The sequence below is a fragment of the Lissotriton vulgaris genome, chromosome 2_1 (genome assembly GCF_964263255.1).
Source record: "Lissotriton vulgaris chromosome 2_1, aLisVul1.2, whole genome shotgun sequence".
In the NCBI taxonomy this organism is placed as follows: domain Eukaryota; kingdom Metazoa; phylum Chordata; class Amphibia; order Caudata; family Salamandridae; genus Lissotriton; species Lissotriton vulgaris.
The window spans coordinates 144308745-144325878 of record NC_141687.1 but is presented as its reverse complement, the minus strand read 5'-3'; the positions used below and the strand labels follow the sequence as shown (position 1 = coordinate 144325878).

General features: G+C 42.0%; 1 protein-coding gene across 1 annotated transcript in view; it reads left to right on the top strand.

Annotated features, from left to right (window-relative positions):
* The window catches only part of LOC147729701 (dynein axonemal heavy chain 17-like), a 1258223-nt gene that overhangs the window by 101337 nt on the left and 1139752 nt on the right, over positions 1-17134 (top strand). Inside the window, exons 8-11 of the mRNA XM_086954021.1 lie at positions 5991-6103; positions 9414-9584; positions 10304-10432; positions 11931-12091. Coding sequence (XP_086810147.1) covers positions 5991-6103; positions 9414-9584; positions 10304-10432; positions 11931-12091 — 574 coding nt within the window. The remainder of the gene's footprint in view (positions 1-5990; positions 6104-9413; positions 9585-10303; positions 10433-11930; positions 12092-17134) is intronic.

Genomic DNA, 17134 nt, shown 5'->3' with positions numbered 1-17134 from the left:
TAGTGATTTGGTAGGGGAGTGTTTAGGGTGTCCCTTCCAAATACCAAATCACAGTAGTATGTATTAATATTTTGCAACCAAATTCTGGTTGCAAAACCTATTTTTTTTTACATCCCTTTTTCTTTAAGGCCACCCCAGAATTGCGGTTACCTAATTATGATTCAGTAAGAATAGCAATTAGGAAATCACAATTTCTAATTTTTTTTCATGGGGCCTTAAATTTCATACTAAAAGCAGGTTCTCTATTAAACACTTCCCAATTGATGTTTACTATGTTAAATATTTGTGAATTTCAGAGCTATTGTTGTAATTGGTATTTCAAATGCAAAATACACAAGACAGTTTCTGTCAAGGTGCAGTGGTCTAAGGACATCTTCTAAAATTCTGACGGAAGAATTAACTTTTTTTTGTTTAGTACAAATGGGTTGCATTTCCTCTCAATTGCTCTGCTGTCGGTAACATTTTAATATACATTAAACAAACTGTTAAGAACAGTACTCTCCACTTACCCATTAGTGACTAGAGAGTTGGTGCCATTGGCTTTCACACTCAATGATTTAGGACTTCCCTTAGCATTCTTCATTTACAGCATCTTGAACTAAAGCTCAGGGATTCACGCTTTGACCGACTAGCATGGGTGGACCTTCTACATAAATCCAACTGGGTAATGCAACTGGCCACCAGCCTTGTACCCCATTAATGTTTTTCTGAGGCAGAAATGCGGGATGCAACTCTTTAGAAAAGCTGTAAATATCTACTTTTTAAAGCAATGTAAAAAACACAAGAGTGGCGCTGTCTTCATATGATGCCTCCCAGTGGCACATTCACACTAAAATTGTCATCATTTTCTGTTGTTTCTATGAATTCAGTGTGAGTTTCAAGCTTCAGTAAAGTTTTTTACTTTCAGTCTGTTCTTGTCCTCATCTCATGTGAGCAGAAGGATGTAGAATGTCCTTCGTGATCTGGTTGATACCTGACCGCTTTCCTGTGTGTAAAGGATAGTGAATGAAATTGATAGACTAAATGGCAATCCTCATCCTTACCATGTATTACAATTCTGTATTTCAGTATCTCTCTCATTTTCATTTGCAGTGATGTCTCGGGATTTCTTGTCTCCATCTCTGCTTCCCACTCTAAGTCTTGACGTCACTTCCGGCCTTCTAGCTCTTTTGTTTTGAATTCTAATCTAGAGCTAGAGTCGCACGGCTTTCCTTCCTCCACCTGTTGTTGTCTTAAAACACCATCTCTTGAACAACATTCTTGTATCAAAATTGAGCTCCTCTCTGCTATGTGCTTACCAATACTTTCACCCATGATCCTCATTCATGCAGTAATCCTGCATATCATGAGTGGCTATGCTGAGTTTCACTTGTCGGTCTCAAGCAAGTTACTTTGTGCTTGTGATTTTGGTAGGGCTTTATGTTAGTTGTTTACGTCTTTTTGGTGGGCCCACATACTGCTGGAATTTACCTTTCCCTTAGCAATGGCATCTCTAAACCAAGTTAATTTTATCTGGAATTTGTTCTTTTTTTCCTTCCTTGACCACCTGCTTGTTTTCCTGGGGCTGAGCTGGCCTTCAACATTCCAAGTCGTCATCATTAGTATTACTTTCTTTGGGTTGCAATGTAACATCTGGGTTGGATATTCTGATTGGGTTGAGTTCTCTTGTTATCGCTATGGACCCCTGCTTCAAATAGAAGCAAAAACATCAGAGAAAGAGTCTTTTCATTTCACTCTACCATTGACCTGCAGAGTCAAGGTAATATCTAAATGATATGCACTCCAGTGCAGTGTTCTTCAGTGGTTTTCTAGTGGCACCACAATGGTTACCCAGGAGAAACAGGGAAACCGTCTCTTTAATTGACCTGTAACATGACTTATGTGTAGGCCACAGTGATCAACCCAACACCCTCTATCACCAGAGCCATATCTCTCTCCATGTTTTCAGCAATCTTATACTCAGGCATCCAAGACTGTGGTGCACGTAGGTTGTATGGTTTAGGTTACACTGTATGGCAGTTATCTGTGAGTCGCAGTGAGCTAGCTTCTTAACAGTGGTGACGTGGAGCAGGTCTGAAATGACCGAGGACTAACAGTGAATAGAGCACACATGGATGCAGGCTTGTCCCTAAATTCGCCCTTGTCTTATGTGACCCACAACTTCAGAAGGTAGACCATAGAGCAGAAGAAAAAAATAGAATGCAACAGGAGGGGGGTCCCTGAACTGTGAGACAAAATGAATAGTAAAGTGACAGAATGCATGTGATTAGTACCAGACAAATCCTTGCAGGAGGGGATAGGATGGGAGTCAAATTGTGGCTAGTTGTAGTCTTGTAACAGGACTGGAAGCTGGATATATATTGGTCAAAATCTTTCAAGAGTACAGAAGCAGAGTTAGTATGGGCAGGCAGATCTGTGCAGCAGGACAGGATATGGTGAGTCCTCGATGTCAAATACTTATCTGGATAGTGCTGCAGGACAAGGAAAACAAGCCACCAGGCCTAGAGACAGCCTGAACAACCAGTGGCAAATAGGATAGACAGCTCAAGTGTAAAAGTTACCAAACAATACTAACGCAGAGTATAGCGGCATGGGCTCTATAGGAATAATAGCCGCAGAGAAGTGGTACGGTGTTAACATTACAGGCTTAATTAGGAAGGCTTCCCATATTCACCTCAATGTAGGTATAAACAATTAACCTCATGTACATGGAATGTGTACATAGGCTTTCCTAACCTTCCTTTAATAGCATCCTCCATAAGCACATTTGCAGCCTCTTGCACATGCATCGCCTTAGGTCATGTTGGCCCAAATCATGATATGGCGGTTGAGAATCATGCCATGGTTTCAGAGCCAATGGGCAGGACTGTAGACTATGCCTGGTTTTGGTGGCGCTGCGGGCTGTCGGAAGCATATGCTGTGGTAAAACCTGCAGTTACTGCACCCCTTATCATGGCCAGTTGCCAAAACTCATTTGACTGGACATTGGAATTAGACCTGTGCTGACAGGGCCTGATCCTGAGGATTGAAAGTGATGGCCAGTGCTGTTGGGGGTTTAGGTTCTGGAACGAAGAAACTGTTGAAGAGCTGCTCACAACACCTGAAGGCAGTGAATGCTTAATGCACGTTTGGTCTCAGTGTTGAAAGGACAAGTCATAGTTATTTTCTTCTTCATTGGGTCTTTCTCGCATGGCTGGGCAAAGGTTCCAAGTGGAGACCTTTTAGCACTACACAAACCTAACACTGTCTTCTGAAGTAACTGTGTTTTCCCATACCAACTGAGGGCAGGCGGTTGGCTGGTTGTTTAGGTACCCTCTCTTTTTGTTAATAGTTTCTGGGACTACGAAGGACCTCATCTGGTTCCTCAGCAACAGAATATCTTGGTGGCCTCTTCTCATGGCCACAGCAAGTGTCCTATACGTCCAGTAGCACTTGTTTCTATCGGAAGGGATGCTAGAAGTGCTTGCAAGCTCACAAAGTGTGTGACTGCATGTACTGGTCTTAGTTTGTGTGACTTTAGAACGTAATTTGAATAGGGCAGACACTCCTGTTTAGTCCTCTCTGCAAGGTAGTTACCCCTCTGAGAAGAAATGCTACCATGGTATCTGCCCAAATCCAAAGTTAGTGCAAACAATGACATGACATTGACATCCAACACAACGTATGTAGAAGTGTATTATCATCCACACACTTACGTACCATGCAACCGTGATGCTGCCGGAGAATCACCTTGAGTACTTGTAGTCTAAGCACATTTTTGAAAAGCACAAAAGATGATGGGCGGAATGCTTGCAGTTTGGCTAACCACTGGCCAATGATCTAGGTAGCAACCAAACCTATCGCTCTTTTGCTCGACATGCCATTTCGTTTTAGACCCAGCTATATGCAAATCAGTCTTGACCCTGCTCTAATAGGAACAATCCAGCCCGAACTGCCAGACCAGGCCCTCCCTGAACAGGAATACAATCAACCAAAGATTAGTTTCACCCTGATTAGTGTTCATCAGTCTGATATAGCTTGGTTCCAGAGGAACAGTGAGCAAGCAGTCCAACCATCAGTGACGGCTCCTCCACTAAGGCTTAGGAGCGTTGCCCCACTGCGCAAAAAGGAAAAATAAAATGACAATAATGTATCGTTACCAGCATTTTATTTTTCTAATTGCATGCATTCAATGGCCTTGTTCAATGTGGGGCGGGGCTGGCCAGACCAGGGGAGGAGTGGTTTGCACTCCCTAAGTGCGCATGAACTGTTTGGCCGCCCCTCTTGGGCTGACCAAAGGTTCATGCACACTTTACATGTTCCCCATCAGGCTGCATTACATAGCCTGGTGAGGAACATGCACCAGCTCCCTGTTCCTGCCTGAGCGCCGTACCACGCGCTCAGACCACTTACAGCGCTGCATATCAGTGTTATGATTTGCTCAGTGTGCCAGGTGCTTTCTGTTGCTGGCCAAACTGCAGAAAGGAAGAAGGAAGAGGATGCAGGGGAGGCGGTGGCCGGTAATTTAAAGGTAAGTGTTTTTTAATTGACCCTGTTTCCCCACCCCACCCCACCCGTCCGGTGGCACCCACGTGCAAGACACATACAGTGCTGCTGTACACAACACTTGTGAGGTGCATGCACTTATGTATAAATGACAATATGTGTGGAAAATATAGAATTTTGAATGAGAGGTTACAAATTGAAAGGACCTAAGAGTTTACCATAAGAGAGAAGGCAGAAGTAAGGTAGGATGCAATTGAGTTGAAGGGAGTGTGAGGTATCAAGATAGTTGGTATGTCACTGGAGATCTACTCACGTTGAGTTTAAACAAGTGTGTTTTAGTCCTTTCCGACATCCCAGATCAGCTGTAGTGAGTTCCAAATAATGGGAGCTGCACCGAAGAAGCAGTTTGTGACAGCTTTGCAGGAATTGAATTTTTGAAGTCCAAACTAAGCCTGTCAATACACCTCAAGTTCTTAATGCAACCAGAGATTTTAAGCTGTGCTTTTAGGTTGCATGGGTGTTGATTGTGAATGGCCTTGTGTGTGATCCAAGGTTGCTTACATCTTAAACTTCATTTTTAACATAATGGTGGTATGTGGTGAAACATTCTGGTTCCAGTTATCATCTGACCCACAGAATGTAGAATGGCTTTCCTGGGCGTTAATGAGGAGCTTGATACGCCTGCTAGAGTGGAACACCTTCTGGAGGGGAGTTCTATATTCCTAGCCATAGTTCACGTGAGATAGAACAATAGCCTGAACAGCAGTGTGAAAGTCCTTAGGATGAAGCAGAGGATTACCTTTTTAGCGAGGTAGGTGATGCCCTTTGTGAGCACATAGACTAATGGGCATCAGTCTACAATCCCAGTGATGTAACTTCATTTAAAAAATGATGGGATGCCGTTGATGCTGAGCTCAGTTAGGCAGTCCATTTTAAGGACATCTAATCTAGATTATTCTAGTTTTTAAACTTTAATTTGAGGAAGTTCATTGAAATCCAGTTCTGGTGTGTTGTTGGGAAATTCTTGATAGTACCAATGTCTTATGGTGAAGATATTTTTAGGTACATTTAGGAAACCTCAGCATAATGATGATTCACAACCCAGGAGTGTTAGTGGCTGAATGTGCAAGCTGAACAATATGGGGTCATGATAGATTCCTAGGGGACTCCACTTGTCAGAGGAATAGGGGCAGAAGCTGTGTTGGCCATCTGACTAATTGCTTTCAGTTAATCAGGACTGAGGACAGCCACCCAATAATCCAGCTTTGTATGGGGCTCTTTGCTTGTCTTGGCCAATTTCAATCTTCTTTTCAGTGACAGGATATTAGGGGATCATAATATTTCCAATTTGTAACAACAAGTACTGTTTTATAGATTGTTTGCTGTTGAGCAACAGATAGTTATTTAGCAAGGTTGTATGGCAGATCAGAGCATTTTAAGATCCTCATGTGTTCCCTCACGAATTAAAACCATTCCTCTTCTACATTATGCAACTCTTTTTGCAGAGCCGACCATGCTGTTTTTTAAAAAGAAGTTGATGACTGAAGCCAGGACTGGAACAAAGGGCATTGCACTTACAGAAGATAACGTGATACAGACTTTCTTCAGAATCTTTCAGGTCAGATGCCCTCATATTATTAATTTTTGACGTTCATGCTTAACACAGGATTTTCACTTTGATTTTTCATAACTATGTCACCTGTAGGAACCTTTGTTCACTGACATTCCTAAAATAAGCGTTCTAAAACCTAATAATATGTGTTTGTTTAAAAGTGTTTGTATGTGAAGCAAGATTGGATAAATCATGTTCTTTTATGCTTTGGCTTGTTTGATCATGAGATTCTAATAAAGTACAACAGCATTTTAGTTCTGTAGCCGATCAAGGGATATGATCACATTTCTTAGGCTACAATTGGATCCTCATTAGTTAATACCCCAAAGTTTTATCATTTTCTCTCTGGGCTTTGATATTTGCATAGCAACACAATGAGTCCAAATTACAACTGCATTTTCCAGACCAAAAAATAGTCTTAAGACTGGTCTTGAATCCATCACGGAAAACAACAAATCAACAAAAAGAGATGTTGGGAAAAAGCAACACTCTTAGTCCCCACTATAACTAGAAAAATAACAACAAAAGAGTGTTACTTGATTGGAAACACAAAAGTAAATGAGCACAAGAAGTCAACAACACCAATTAGGTTTGTTTAGAAAGCTCTCACTCACCGACCTGGTCGTGACATGCTTCATCATCGGGCCCCACTGGGTGTGACCGAATGTCACCCCAGTGTGCTTCAACGCCAGATTTACTGCGGAGCGGGTAATGTGAAGGTGTGAAGGCTAGGTGATGAGTTACGTGAACAGAGTGATGTGGTGAATTAAAAAGCCTTGTATGTATCAAAAATTGATTTAATGACTGATCACCAAGGACATATTAAAAAATGTGTTGGTAAACAAGGCCAACTAAATTGGATGGTCTGTTTCCAATAACATTACGTGATAGTGAATGGTCAACATGTTTCTGCCAATGTTGGTGTAGTTAGAAGTCACAAGAGAAGACGCCACGCGATGGAGCCGGCCTGATCTACTCCTGCAAATTCCTGCTACACTGGGCTATCTGACCCGAGTCATCTTATCTAATGAAATTGAAGTGTCTTTCACCAAATAAACGAACAAGTTTTAATAAACATTGCCCTTTTACTGGATGGAAGAACATATATCTATTCAATTCGAAGAAGAGTTCACCCCATTTGCCCTGAAGAAGTCCGTGGAGGATGAAACGCGTTGGCTACATGAGTGAAGAATCAAATATAGACTGAACTTCCCAAAAAAATTCCAAAGACTCTGCTACTGAACTTTCTTTCATTTTTTGACTTGTCTATAGTGACTATTATTATATAGATTTTCAATACATTGATTTGTGTGCTGGATCATTTGTTGCAAAAAATGTTGGTGTAGTTAACCTGGCATTCGTCAGGACCTAAAAAGATTAAACCCCGGCGGTATGGGCACGCTAAGGCCCACCCTACCAAGGGTGGGCCATTGCTGTGCACTGGTGTAAACCAATAGTTTCGCTCCAATTAAAATTCATTGGACACATTCAATATCCCATTGGTCTGCATTTATGTTCGTGTTGTACATCATATCATGTAAAAAGTTATCTTTTTTTGGCCACTTCTGAGTTTTTTGTAGGCATTTAGAGTGGACGAGTGTGAAGTTAGGCAGATATTAGTGGTGAAATTAGAAGTGTGACATTATTTGGGATTGGCACATGATGTCACCAGCAGCTTCATTACCAATTTTCTATGAGTTTAGAATAGGACATTGAAGAGTAAGTATACATTGTTCAAATGTGTTGCTCTCTGACACACAGCTGAATGTAAACGACATATAAGGCATAAAGGCATATAAACGAGTCATGATGCATGTGTCACATGCAAGCGTATGTGCACATAAGTGGAACTCTTGGAATAGGTTTTCATTAGTTGAAAACCCATTGCAAGATTGTTGTTCATGTGTGCATACATGCGTCCTGGGCGTGTGCATGTGTCGCATACACATGTATTGTGATATATGTACATGTCTGCAATTAACACCAAGCTTTGGCAAACCCATGGGCCTGGCCTTTTAAAGTCGAGTCCTATTTACTTTACCATTCTTGCACCTGCTCTTTTATTTTTCAAATCGCTCAGCACTATTTCAGCTAATACTTCCTCATTCATGTGCTATCCATACCTGCCTACCTCTAGTTTTATTTTTTCCTTTCCACCAGTGTCTCCTTGCATATCATGCCCCTTTTCTCTTTATGTTGTGTTCTTTGGCCTTGGAAGTGAACTGGCTCTTTACTAGCCCTGACTAGTGTGTTGCCTACGAAAGCGAGGTGCGGAAATAGTTCAGCTTTTGACTTGGAATTTGATTTAACTGTGGTGGTTGATAGCCTTTGTATAAAGGTTTGCAATGAAAAGCTGTAACGACCACATGCAATTCTTTTTTAAACATCTATGTCATTTGAAAAAGTTGCAATTCTCAAACTATAAATCTTTGCCTTAACATGCATTTGAGATGTACCCATTTCTGGTTTGTTTTGGTCAGTCCTTAAACATGTTGGCTGATTCATATGTGTGACTTGTAGAATGTTCCAGAATGTTTTGTGTGCCTTGCATAGAAATGTAAACTTGATCTTAGCTCCCGCAAGGAATTAGTTCTTGCACTTGAGGATTAACTGTGGTTTACATTCTAGTCTGAGTTTTTGGGTAACCTCAAGCAAACCACTTTGTTATAATCTAGCAGTGACATAACTAACAATGTGATCACATCTATCTAAAGTTGTGTTTGAAGACTTGATGCAACCTTGGAGATCAGTGATAGCAAGAGGTTGGTTCACTTTACAACAGCATGTACATGTGGGTTCATGTACATTTCTCACATTTGGACTGTCATGTGCATTTAATTACGGTTGGTGTCAATGTGAAAGGGAACTTGTGCTGCTTTTTGCTCCAGCCACTAAGATTTCAAGTTTTGGTGGCATTGAGCGGTAGATGTCAGTTAACTTTGCAGTGTTGTTCAATTTATTTCCGGTTCTGTTTTCGAAGATGAGTTGGATCTCAGTGTCACCCACGTACTTCTAGAAACTGAATGGTGGTGATATTCAGTTAGTTGCACCAGCGTACTAATATATACTTTAACGATGGAGGCATGAAAAGTGACACGTAAGGCACCGTAAAGCACAACAGGCTGACAAGTCAACGTTCCCTTGATACTAATCTTTCTGTTCTAACAAACTAAAGTAGCTCCATCTGCATGTAGCAAAACTCAGGTAAGCCTTTGTTTGGGAGGTGGGTAATGATGACTGATACTCGTGAAAACAATGATGTTCTTCCATTAAAAGAAAAATGGCTCTGTAAACTAATTAGCAATTTTTTCTCTAGGCCTTATCACTTACAGTTCCAGAGATTTTGCCTGAGGATATGAAGAAATATTTTCTATTTTCTTGCATATGGGCTTTTGGAGGAAGTTTAGAATCCCAACAGAAAACTACCTTCAGTCGGTGGTGGAGAAAGCATTTCAGGAATCACTGTGTATTTCCAGGGGATGGTGAGGTAAATAAATTCAGCTTTTATTTTTTTCTAACTATTCAGGTGGTTCATTTCATTAAAATACATATTTTATCTGCAACACAGAAGATATGGTTACAAATATCTCATCAAATTAAGCTTGTAGGGCCTTGTTTTCGGTGATAAGTACGATATCGGCTTTAAGATCATAGAGGAGAAGCATCCAATAGTTAACAAAAATCTGACTTTGGAGATGCATGGTAAGCCCATTACAGAAGCTGGGTATGAGTGGAAAGATCTACGTGGGACACCACTTACAGGTGGATTCTATGATCATATGCTTTAGGAAATAGGGATTAAGAAAAGAAAGAATCCCTTGTGTGCAATTATGAAACTTGTGTGCCTCCTTCCTGCAGTAATATGAGCCCCCATGTCCTGTGAACGAGTCTTAAAGTACTAACAAGGGTGGGTTTCTACATCATTTCTTTATTATAGGCGACTAAGCGTGTCACAAGTAGCCTGTATTAAGGAAACTAAAGACAGTCATCTATACAAGGATACCTGGCTCCCATGTGATATATTGGTATCAACCTGCTGGAGGAACACGATTCATCTTAATTTAGCACGGATGTGCGATACATTCCTTATGTTATATACTTTATTAAGATTTTAAATTGAATTCTACAGTATCTTTCACACCCACTGAAGCAGGATGCAATCTATTCTCTAGTTCTCTTCATCCCACGTGTTCTCATCTTCTACAGATCTGGGACTATTATGTGGACAGTGAGACCCACCAGTTTATGAAATGGAATGAAAATATCTCGCCGTATTCAATTCCCCATGGGCAAGGGATACCATCCGAGGCTTTTGTCCGGACTGTGCACGCAGAGGTAAGCCCTTAGTAATAATATCTAGGTATATATGGTGAAGGGAAATTGATTATAGACAGAGGAATATGCATGCCTTGAACCTTAACAACATTACACATTAAGGGCCAGATGTAGGTCGACAATTACCGGTCGGTAACGGCCGATTTCGGCCGTTACCGACCGGTAATTAGTTTTTGAGATGTAGGGGGCATTTTTTTACAGAATCGGTAAATTTACCGATTCTATAAAATACCGAATCGGTAATTTAACCGATTCGGTAAAACCCAGATGTAGGTGGCACTCCACAGAGTGCCACAGAGTGCCACAGGCCCTTAAGAGTCGGTATTTTACCACCCAATCCTGTTGGGTGGTAAAATACCTGATTCAGGTGTGCATGCACATCTGTGCATGCACACCTGTGCCATGTGACACACATGCATGCCCACATGGCACACAAGCCTGCACTTGGGGTGCTAGAGGGTGTCAAAGTGACACCCCCTGCACCCTTGCTGGATTCGGTATTTACCGATTCGGTAAATACCGAATCGGTATTTCCCAATGATTCCTATGGGCTCCAAAGCCCATAGGCTTCAACGGGGAATACTGATTCGGTATTTACCGAATCGGTGAATACCGAATGTTACAGATTCGGTAAATCAAAATTAAATAATACCTACATCTCCCTCCTTCTAATTTACCGATTCATAAATACCGAATCGGTATGATTCGGTATTTAAGAGTTGGTAAATTAGATTTACCTTCATCTGGCCCTTGATGTTTAAGGTATAAGGGCCAGATGTAGGTAAATTAGATTTACCGATTTTTAATTACCGAATTTTACCGATTCGGTAATTAAAAATCGGTAAATCTAAAGGGTGGATATGTAGGTATTTCCAGATGTTGAAATACCGAATCTGTAACAATCGGTATTTACTGATTCTGTAAATACAGAATCGGTATTTCCCATTGATTCCTATGGGCTTTGAAGCCCATAGGAATCAATGGGAAATACCGATTCTGTATTTACAGAATCGGTAAATACCGAATTTTGTAAGGGTGCAGGGGGTATCACTTTGACACCCTCTGGCACCCCACAAATAGGCATGTGCGCCATGTGGCACACAGACATGCCCTAAGGGCATGTCTGTCTGTCACATGGCTAGGTGTGCATGCACACATGTGCATGCACACCTGAATTCGGTATTTTACCACACAATAGGATTGTGTGGTAAAATACCGATTTTGTAGGGCCTTTGGGACTCAGAAGAATCCCACCTACATCTGAAATTTTACAGAATCGGTAAATTTACCGAATCGGTAAATTTACCGATTCTGTAAAATTGTGCCCCTACATGCCAATCCTTGAATACCGGTCGGTAACAGCCGAAAATACCGATTTTCGGCCGTTACCGACCGAACTACATCGGGCCCTAAGTTGTCAGATGTTTGTTCCAATCAGAAATCATTTTAAAGACCAATGGAGAGTATTTTAAAAACAAGACAATGGTTTGTTTTTCAGCAAACGTTATTTCTATCAAATCTTCTGTCTGTTGCTGGTTGGCCAGTCATCCTCGTGGGCGAAGCAGGGTGTGGAAAAACTGCAGTCATGCAGGAACACATCAGTACTCTCTGCTCAGGGGACGTGGCGGAACTTTTAGAGCTCAAAATAGCAACAAATCGGTGAGTAACTATAATTTCAGGTCCAAAATGTATATTTTAACAGAACAGTTGCACAGAAGGCTATTAGTGCATGTAAAATCAGAAAAGGAGGTATGATGCGGAGCCCTTCTTACTCATATAAATAATTTCGTTAGAGTAAATCTGTAAACAGAGGTGGGGGCAGTGGCCGAAATGCCTTGAAGGTGTTGGAAGCATTCACAAACATTTCTTAATATAATTCTTACCTTGGATACAGAGAATTACTGTCAATGGTAAGAGAAAATCAATTTTCAGTGAGTAATGCATGAGGAACACCCGCAAAATTGATGGTGTGCAGGTAAAAGGGATTCTTCAGTAGGAAAAATATTTTCCCTGTGGGGTAAAAAACATGAAATTGGACACACGCGAAAGCATTTTCGATTACACTATTGCACTACATATCCAGTTATGCATGCAGGAAGCCCTTCACATGCTTATAAATACGAATCACAAAGGTTGACAGGAAAACTTTGTAAGTTCCCAGGATTTGTAAAAGTGCAATCGTGAGCAGTAATAAACCTGTGGGTGCAGATTTATGCTTTATATTAATAATTTGTTCATTCAATGCGCACAAATATGTTGTGTATTGATGAATACTGTTATAATGTTATATATTTTTTCATATGTCCCCAGCTATGTTCTTCAATTAGTTATCTGCTTTGTTTTATTGAACTCCAGGTTTATATTGCTGAAAAGTCATTAAACTTCCTAGAGCACAGTTTCCCAGGAGCCTTCTGGGAGCTTTACCAGGAGATGCGCAAGCCTACTGTGAAGAAGATATCACTTGTGAGGTGTTGGTCCCATTCACAAAGTATTTTGCATACAATAGTGGAACTTAAGTGTGCAAAAAAATAATTTGTGATTATAACTTCCAATCCCTGATTCAAAGAGTCAAGATTTGTTTCATTTTGTGATCAACATCTGCACTTATGGCAGAGAAAAATCTACCAGCAGGGCTAAGGTTTCACTGTCCTACATGTGGAGTTAGAGGTGGGAGAGAGAGATATTTCTGAGGAAGCACTGCAAATGGCATTTATCAACCTCACCCTCAAAGGATTGTGAATATTCACAGACATGTTTCAGAATATCTTGCACTCTAAAAGCACACATGCATGTCCTCCTTTGAAAGGTGTCTCCAGAGTGGGAATTGGAAGGTGCATACCCTCATATTGCATGGGGGTGTAGCTGGAGATTTACTCCAAGTTTTGTGTGTAAAACAATATTTCATATGTATACCACATTGATAGAATCTCATTGTTTATATACAACGTATAGGAGGGTGATTCTATCACTACTGCCTCTGCACTTCCTCATTTGTTTTTTGGATTTTTAAAACAATATTTCTGCATCACCGTCACTCATTTAGATTTACGTTCCAAATCTATATTGGCAAACTTAGAGTGGTTAGAGTGTTCCTGGATCTGCAGACAACATAGATTTCCAAGAGTACTGTTAGAGTTATCAAACCTTAACATGTCAATATCTAATCCAAACTTGTAATTAATCCTTCATTAGTAGATTCACAACATTTAGCAGCCTGTCACCGTGAATCAGGCCCAATTTGAAGTTCTATGTCTCTGTCTTGCCCTAAACGCTGAACCCCTAACGCGAGACATTCATGAAAACATGGGTGGTTGCCATCTTCACCTTCTCTTTGTTGTCAAACCGCGTCCTGCCTTCATATTTTATAGTCTGATTGCCTTGCAAGACGTCTTTTAAAGTTGTTGTCGCAGCAAAGTTTACATGTTTTACTCAAAAATGAATTAAGCTTTGAATCATTCTTTGAGGGCAAGATTCGAGCCCATAGGTAATATTCACCTGCTGTTTTACAAGATTGTTTCAGAGCACTAGTCTAATTGTCTCAGTTGGTCTTCTCCAGTAAAGTTCCACAGATCCAACGCTGGCATAACTTTCCAGGATGCTGAGCACTTTATAAGTATTTCAGCAGAGGAAATCAAATGTTCTCCTTCCTTTGCGCATGCATGTTCCGATGCAGGCAGATTGTTTTTTCCGGCACACAGGGGGCAGCAGCGAGCAGTGAGCAGTGAGCAAGCAGCAAGCAGCAGGCAAGCAAGCCGTGTGCCACGAGCCGTGAGCCGTTAGAGGTGGCAGGAGACCGCAAGCGTCCCTACGGTAGCGGTGGAGAAAAAATCTTGAAAACCCTTTGGCTTTGCAGCAGTACCGAGGCGAGTTAGGAGACTGTGGTGCCTCTCCTTTGCCTCTCCTTTGGTGATAGAATTCACGAAAGACCCTTCGGCAGCAAGAGGCGCCTGGCAGTAGGAGACCGCGAGAGCCTCTCCCCAGTGGTAGTGGGAAAGCAAAAATCTCGGCAGCGGCTTGAGCGAGATGCGTCAAGAAGCAGTGGGAGCCGCGGCAGCCCTATAGTAGCAGTGGGCGCTACGAGGTTCTTGCCCTGCACACGGAGGAATATTGGAAACTATTGGCGGTAGAGGTAGTAGTGGCGGTGAAGACTCGCGGGGGACGCCAGAGACCTTCGAACCGGAAACCGGACACAAGACAACGGTGAGAGCGCCGTGGCTGCGGCTGCGGTGGCTGCAGTGGGTGTTAAGAGCCCCCCGAATAGTTGAGCTTTGTGGGGGGGGGGGGCTGCAATTATAGAACACAGCGCGCAGCTCAGCTCAGACAAACGAGAAGTGCAAAGTCCAAAGTGCCAAAAATAGTGCTTCACATAACAGCGGTTGAAATAAGAACAGTGAGAGTCTCAGTTGGTGCTGTTGGAGCCTCAGTTGGTGGTGCAGGAGGGTGCTTAAGTGTGTTCAAACCAGCAGCAAGGCCCCCTGAACTTTTGACTCGCAGTGCTACACTTTGGAACGTTTTTTTTTTTTTTTTTTTGAACAACAAACTGCTAGCGAAGAACAGCCAAAGCACTAACTAAACACAAGCACATGTGATTTGCACAGGCTAATAAGCCAACAATTTGCACGACTATCCCCGTAAGGAGATATACCCTGGAAGAGAACTGTGGGCGATCGGTTCTGTTGCGGCTTTGATGCTGAAAAGATGCTAAAAAAGACTCTGTAACCACGGAGAATCTGTGCTTTGGTGCTACAATGCCATTAATACCATTAAGGAGCATTTAAGAACCATATAAGAACCCCGATTGCGAATTGCGAGAAGCAGGAAAGCGAGAAAGGAGAAGCGGGATTCTGCAGAGGGGTATTGTGGCCCTATAAGTGAAAGAAGTGTGCACTTGGAGTTGGAGTATGAGATCGGGCAAAGAAAGACGGAGCGTTTCATCACTAGTGAACAACCGTAAGAAAAAAAACAAGATTCTTAAGGTGTCCTCTGACAACAATGAGAAACTAACAAGCCAACCGAGATCTGGCCCTGAGGATGATACCCTAGTTACTTTGGCCAGGGACGCCGAACTAGTGGGATTAGTCTCAGATCAATCTAATCCACAAACCCACATCAAACAAAAACTAAAAAGACCTCTTTCCCAACCAAAAATCTATTCCAAATTTGCCTTTGTAAAAGATGCTGGAGCAGGGCAAAACTACTTGAACTTCACGCAGAGGGACCTTCCCTTCCCTCTGCTTTCGGAGAAAACTGTCGCGATAATATCAGAAGGCATAGGGCCAGGGAGATGCTCTTCACCGGCAACAACATTGGCAACTCTCCCGGATAATGAAAGTCCTCTACAGACCCGCCGGGCCCCTACCTCCAATTTATCTATGTCTATGTCTATGCTCAATTCAATTACAGCAGCTACCATTCATCAACATACTGAAAAAGATGGAGCAAGCCCCATAAGGCAACCCAAACGATCAGAAGCCAATAAGGAAGTGAGCGCAAAAAGAGGCCTTGAAGTAGGTGAGCATGACGACCAAGGCAAAGAGTCATCCTTCTATGAGCATCTAAAACAACCCCCATTACAAAATCAATCGCACCACTCTACACCAGTTAAAAAACCAGAGTCGGAGCCCCTCGAGCTAGCTCTGGAGAAAATAACTCCACCTCGACCTAAGCCTCCTTGGCACAATTCTAACTGAGCAGGCCGCAAACTGGCAACAAACCAAAATTGCTACTCCACAGAATAATGTTCTCATCAAAGAGCAGACTCGATCCCTGGGGACAGTTGGAACCAATTCATTCTCCCTGACATCTGAAGAATGGGAGAAGATGGTGGACACATACTCCCAGGGAAAAGGGGTAACGCTATCTCAAGACAAAGAAAGCAAACCTGACGACTCAGCAAAGAATCAAAGGATAGAAGAGAGTGGTCTATGGGCGTCACTTCTAAATACCATGACCCTCGTGACAAAAGCAATGGAATACCATTCAGACAAAATGGACATTCAATTAAACTTGCTAACCAGACTAACCACTCATGTCATTAACATTGACACTAAGTTACTAGATTTGAATGAGCTGATTAAAAGAGTTCAATCACAAACCACAATCAGCCCACCCAGCTGCACATGTTACTCTATCATCGACAAGTTATCCACCTTACCAAAAGCAATGACCGAACTTTTAACAGACCTCAAGTCCGTAAACAACTTGCAAAGAGAGGTGTGGGTAGCAGCAAGTAACGAGAGAAACAATCCGGTAAAGGAAAAAAGTGACATAACTGAGGTCATGACCATCTCCAACTCTACCACAGACCAAAATAACTTAATTGATCACCCTAAAGACTCGAACGAACCAATACTCCAACAAGCAGGATGCTTATCTGACCACCGGCCAGAAGAACATCAGCAGGCCAAGACAATTGTCGAAAGCCAGGATCAACCGGGCAATAGACAACTGACTGCTAAACAAAGAAGGAAAATGAAGAGAAAAGGAAGAAATAAGACAGGTTCCATCAAAACCTATTTCCTAGAAGTAAAAAAATCCCTGGCGGAAATAAAGGAGGATCAAGGGAGTACAAAGGAGGAATTAAGCCCCAGGTCTGGTGAGAACACCCTCCCTGCTCCCGATCTTAAGGGTTTAGAGACAACTTTTCCCAAGATCAATCATACAGAAGAACAGCCCACGAAGGGGACAGACGAAGAAGGGCTA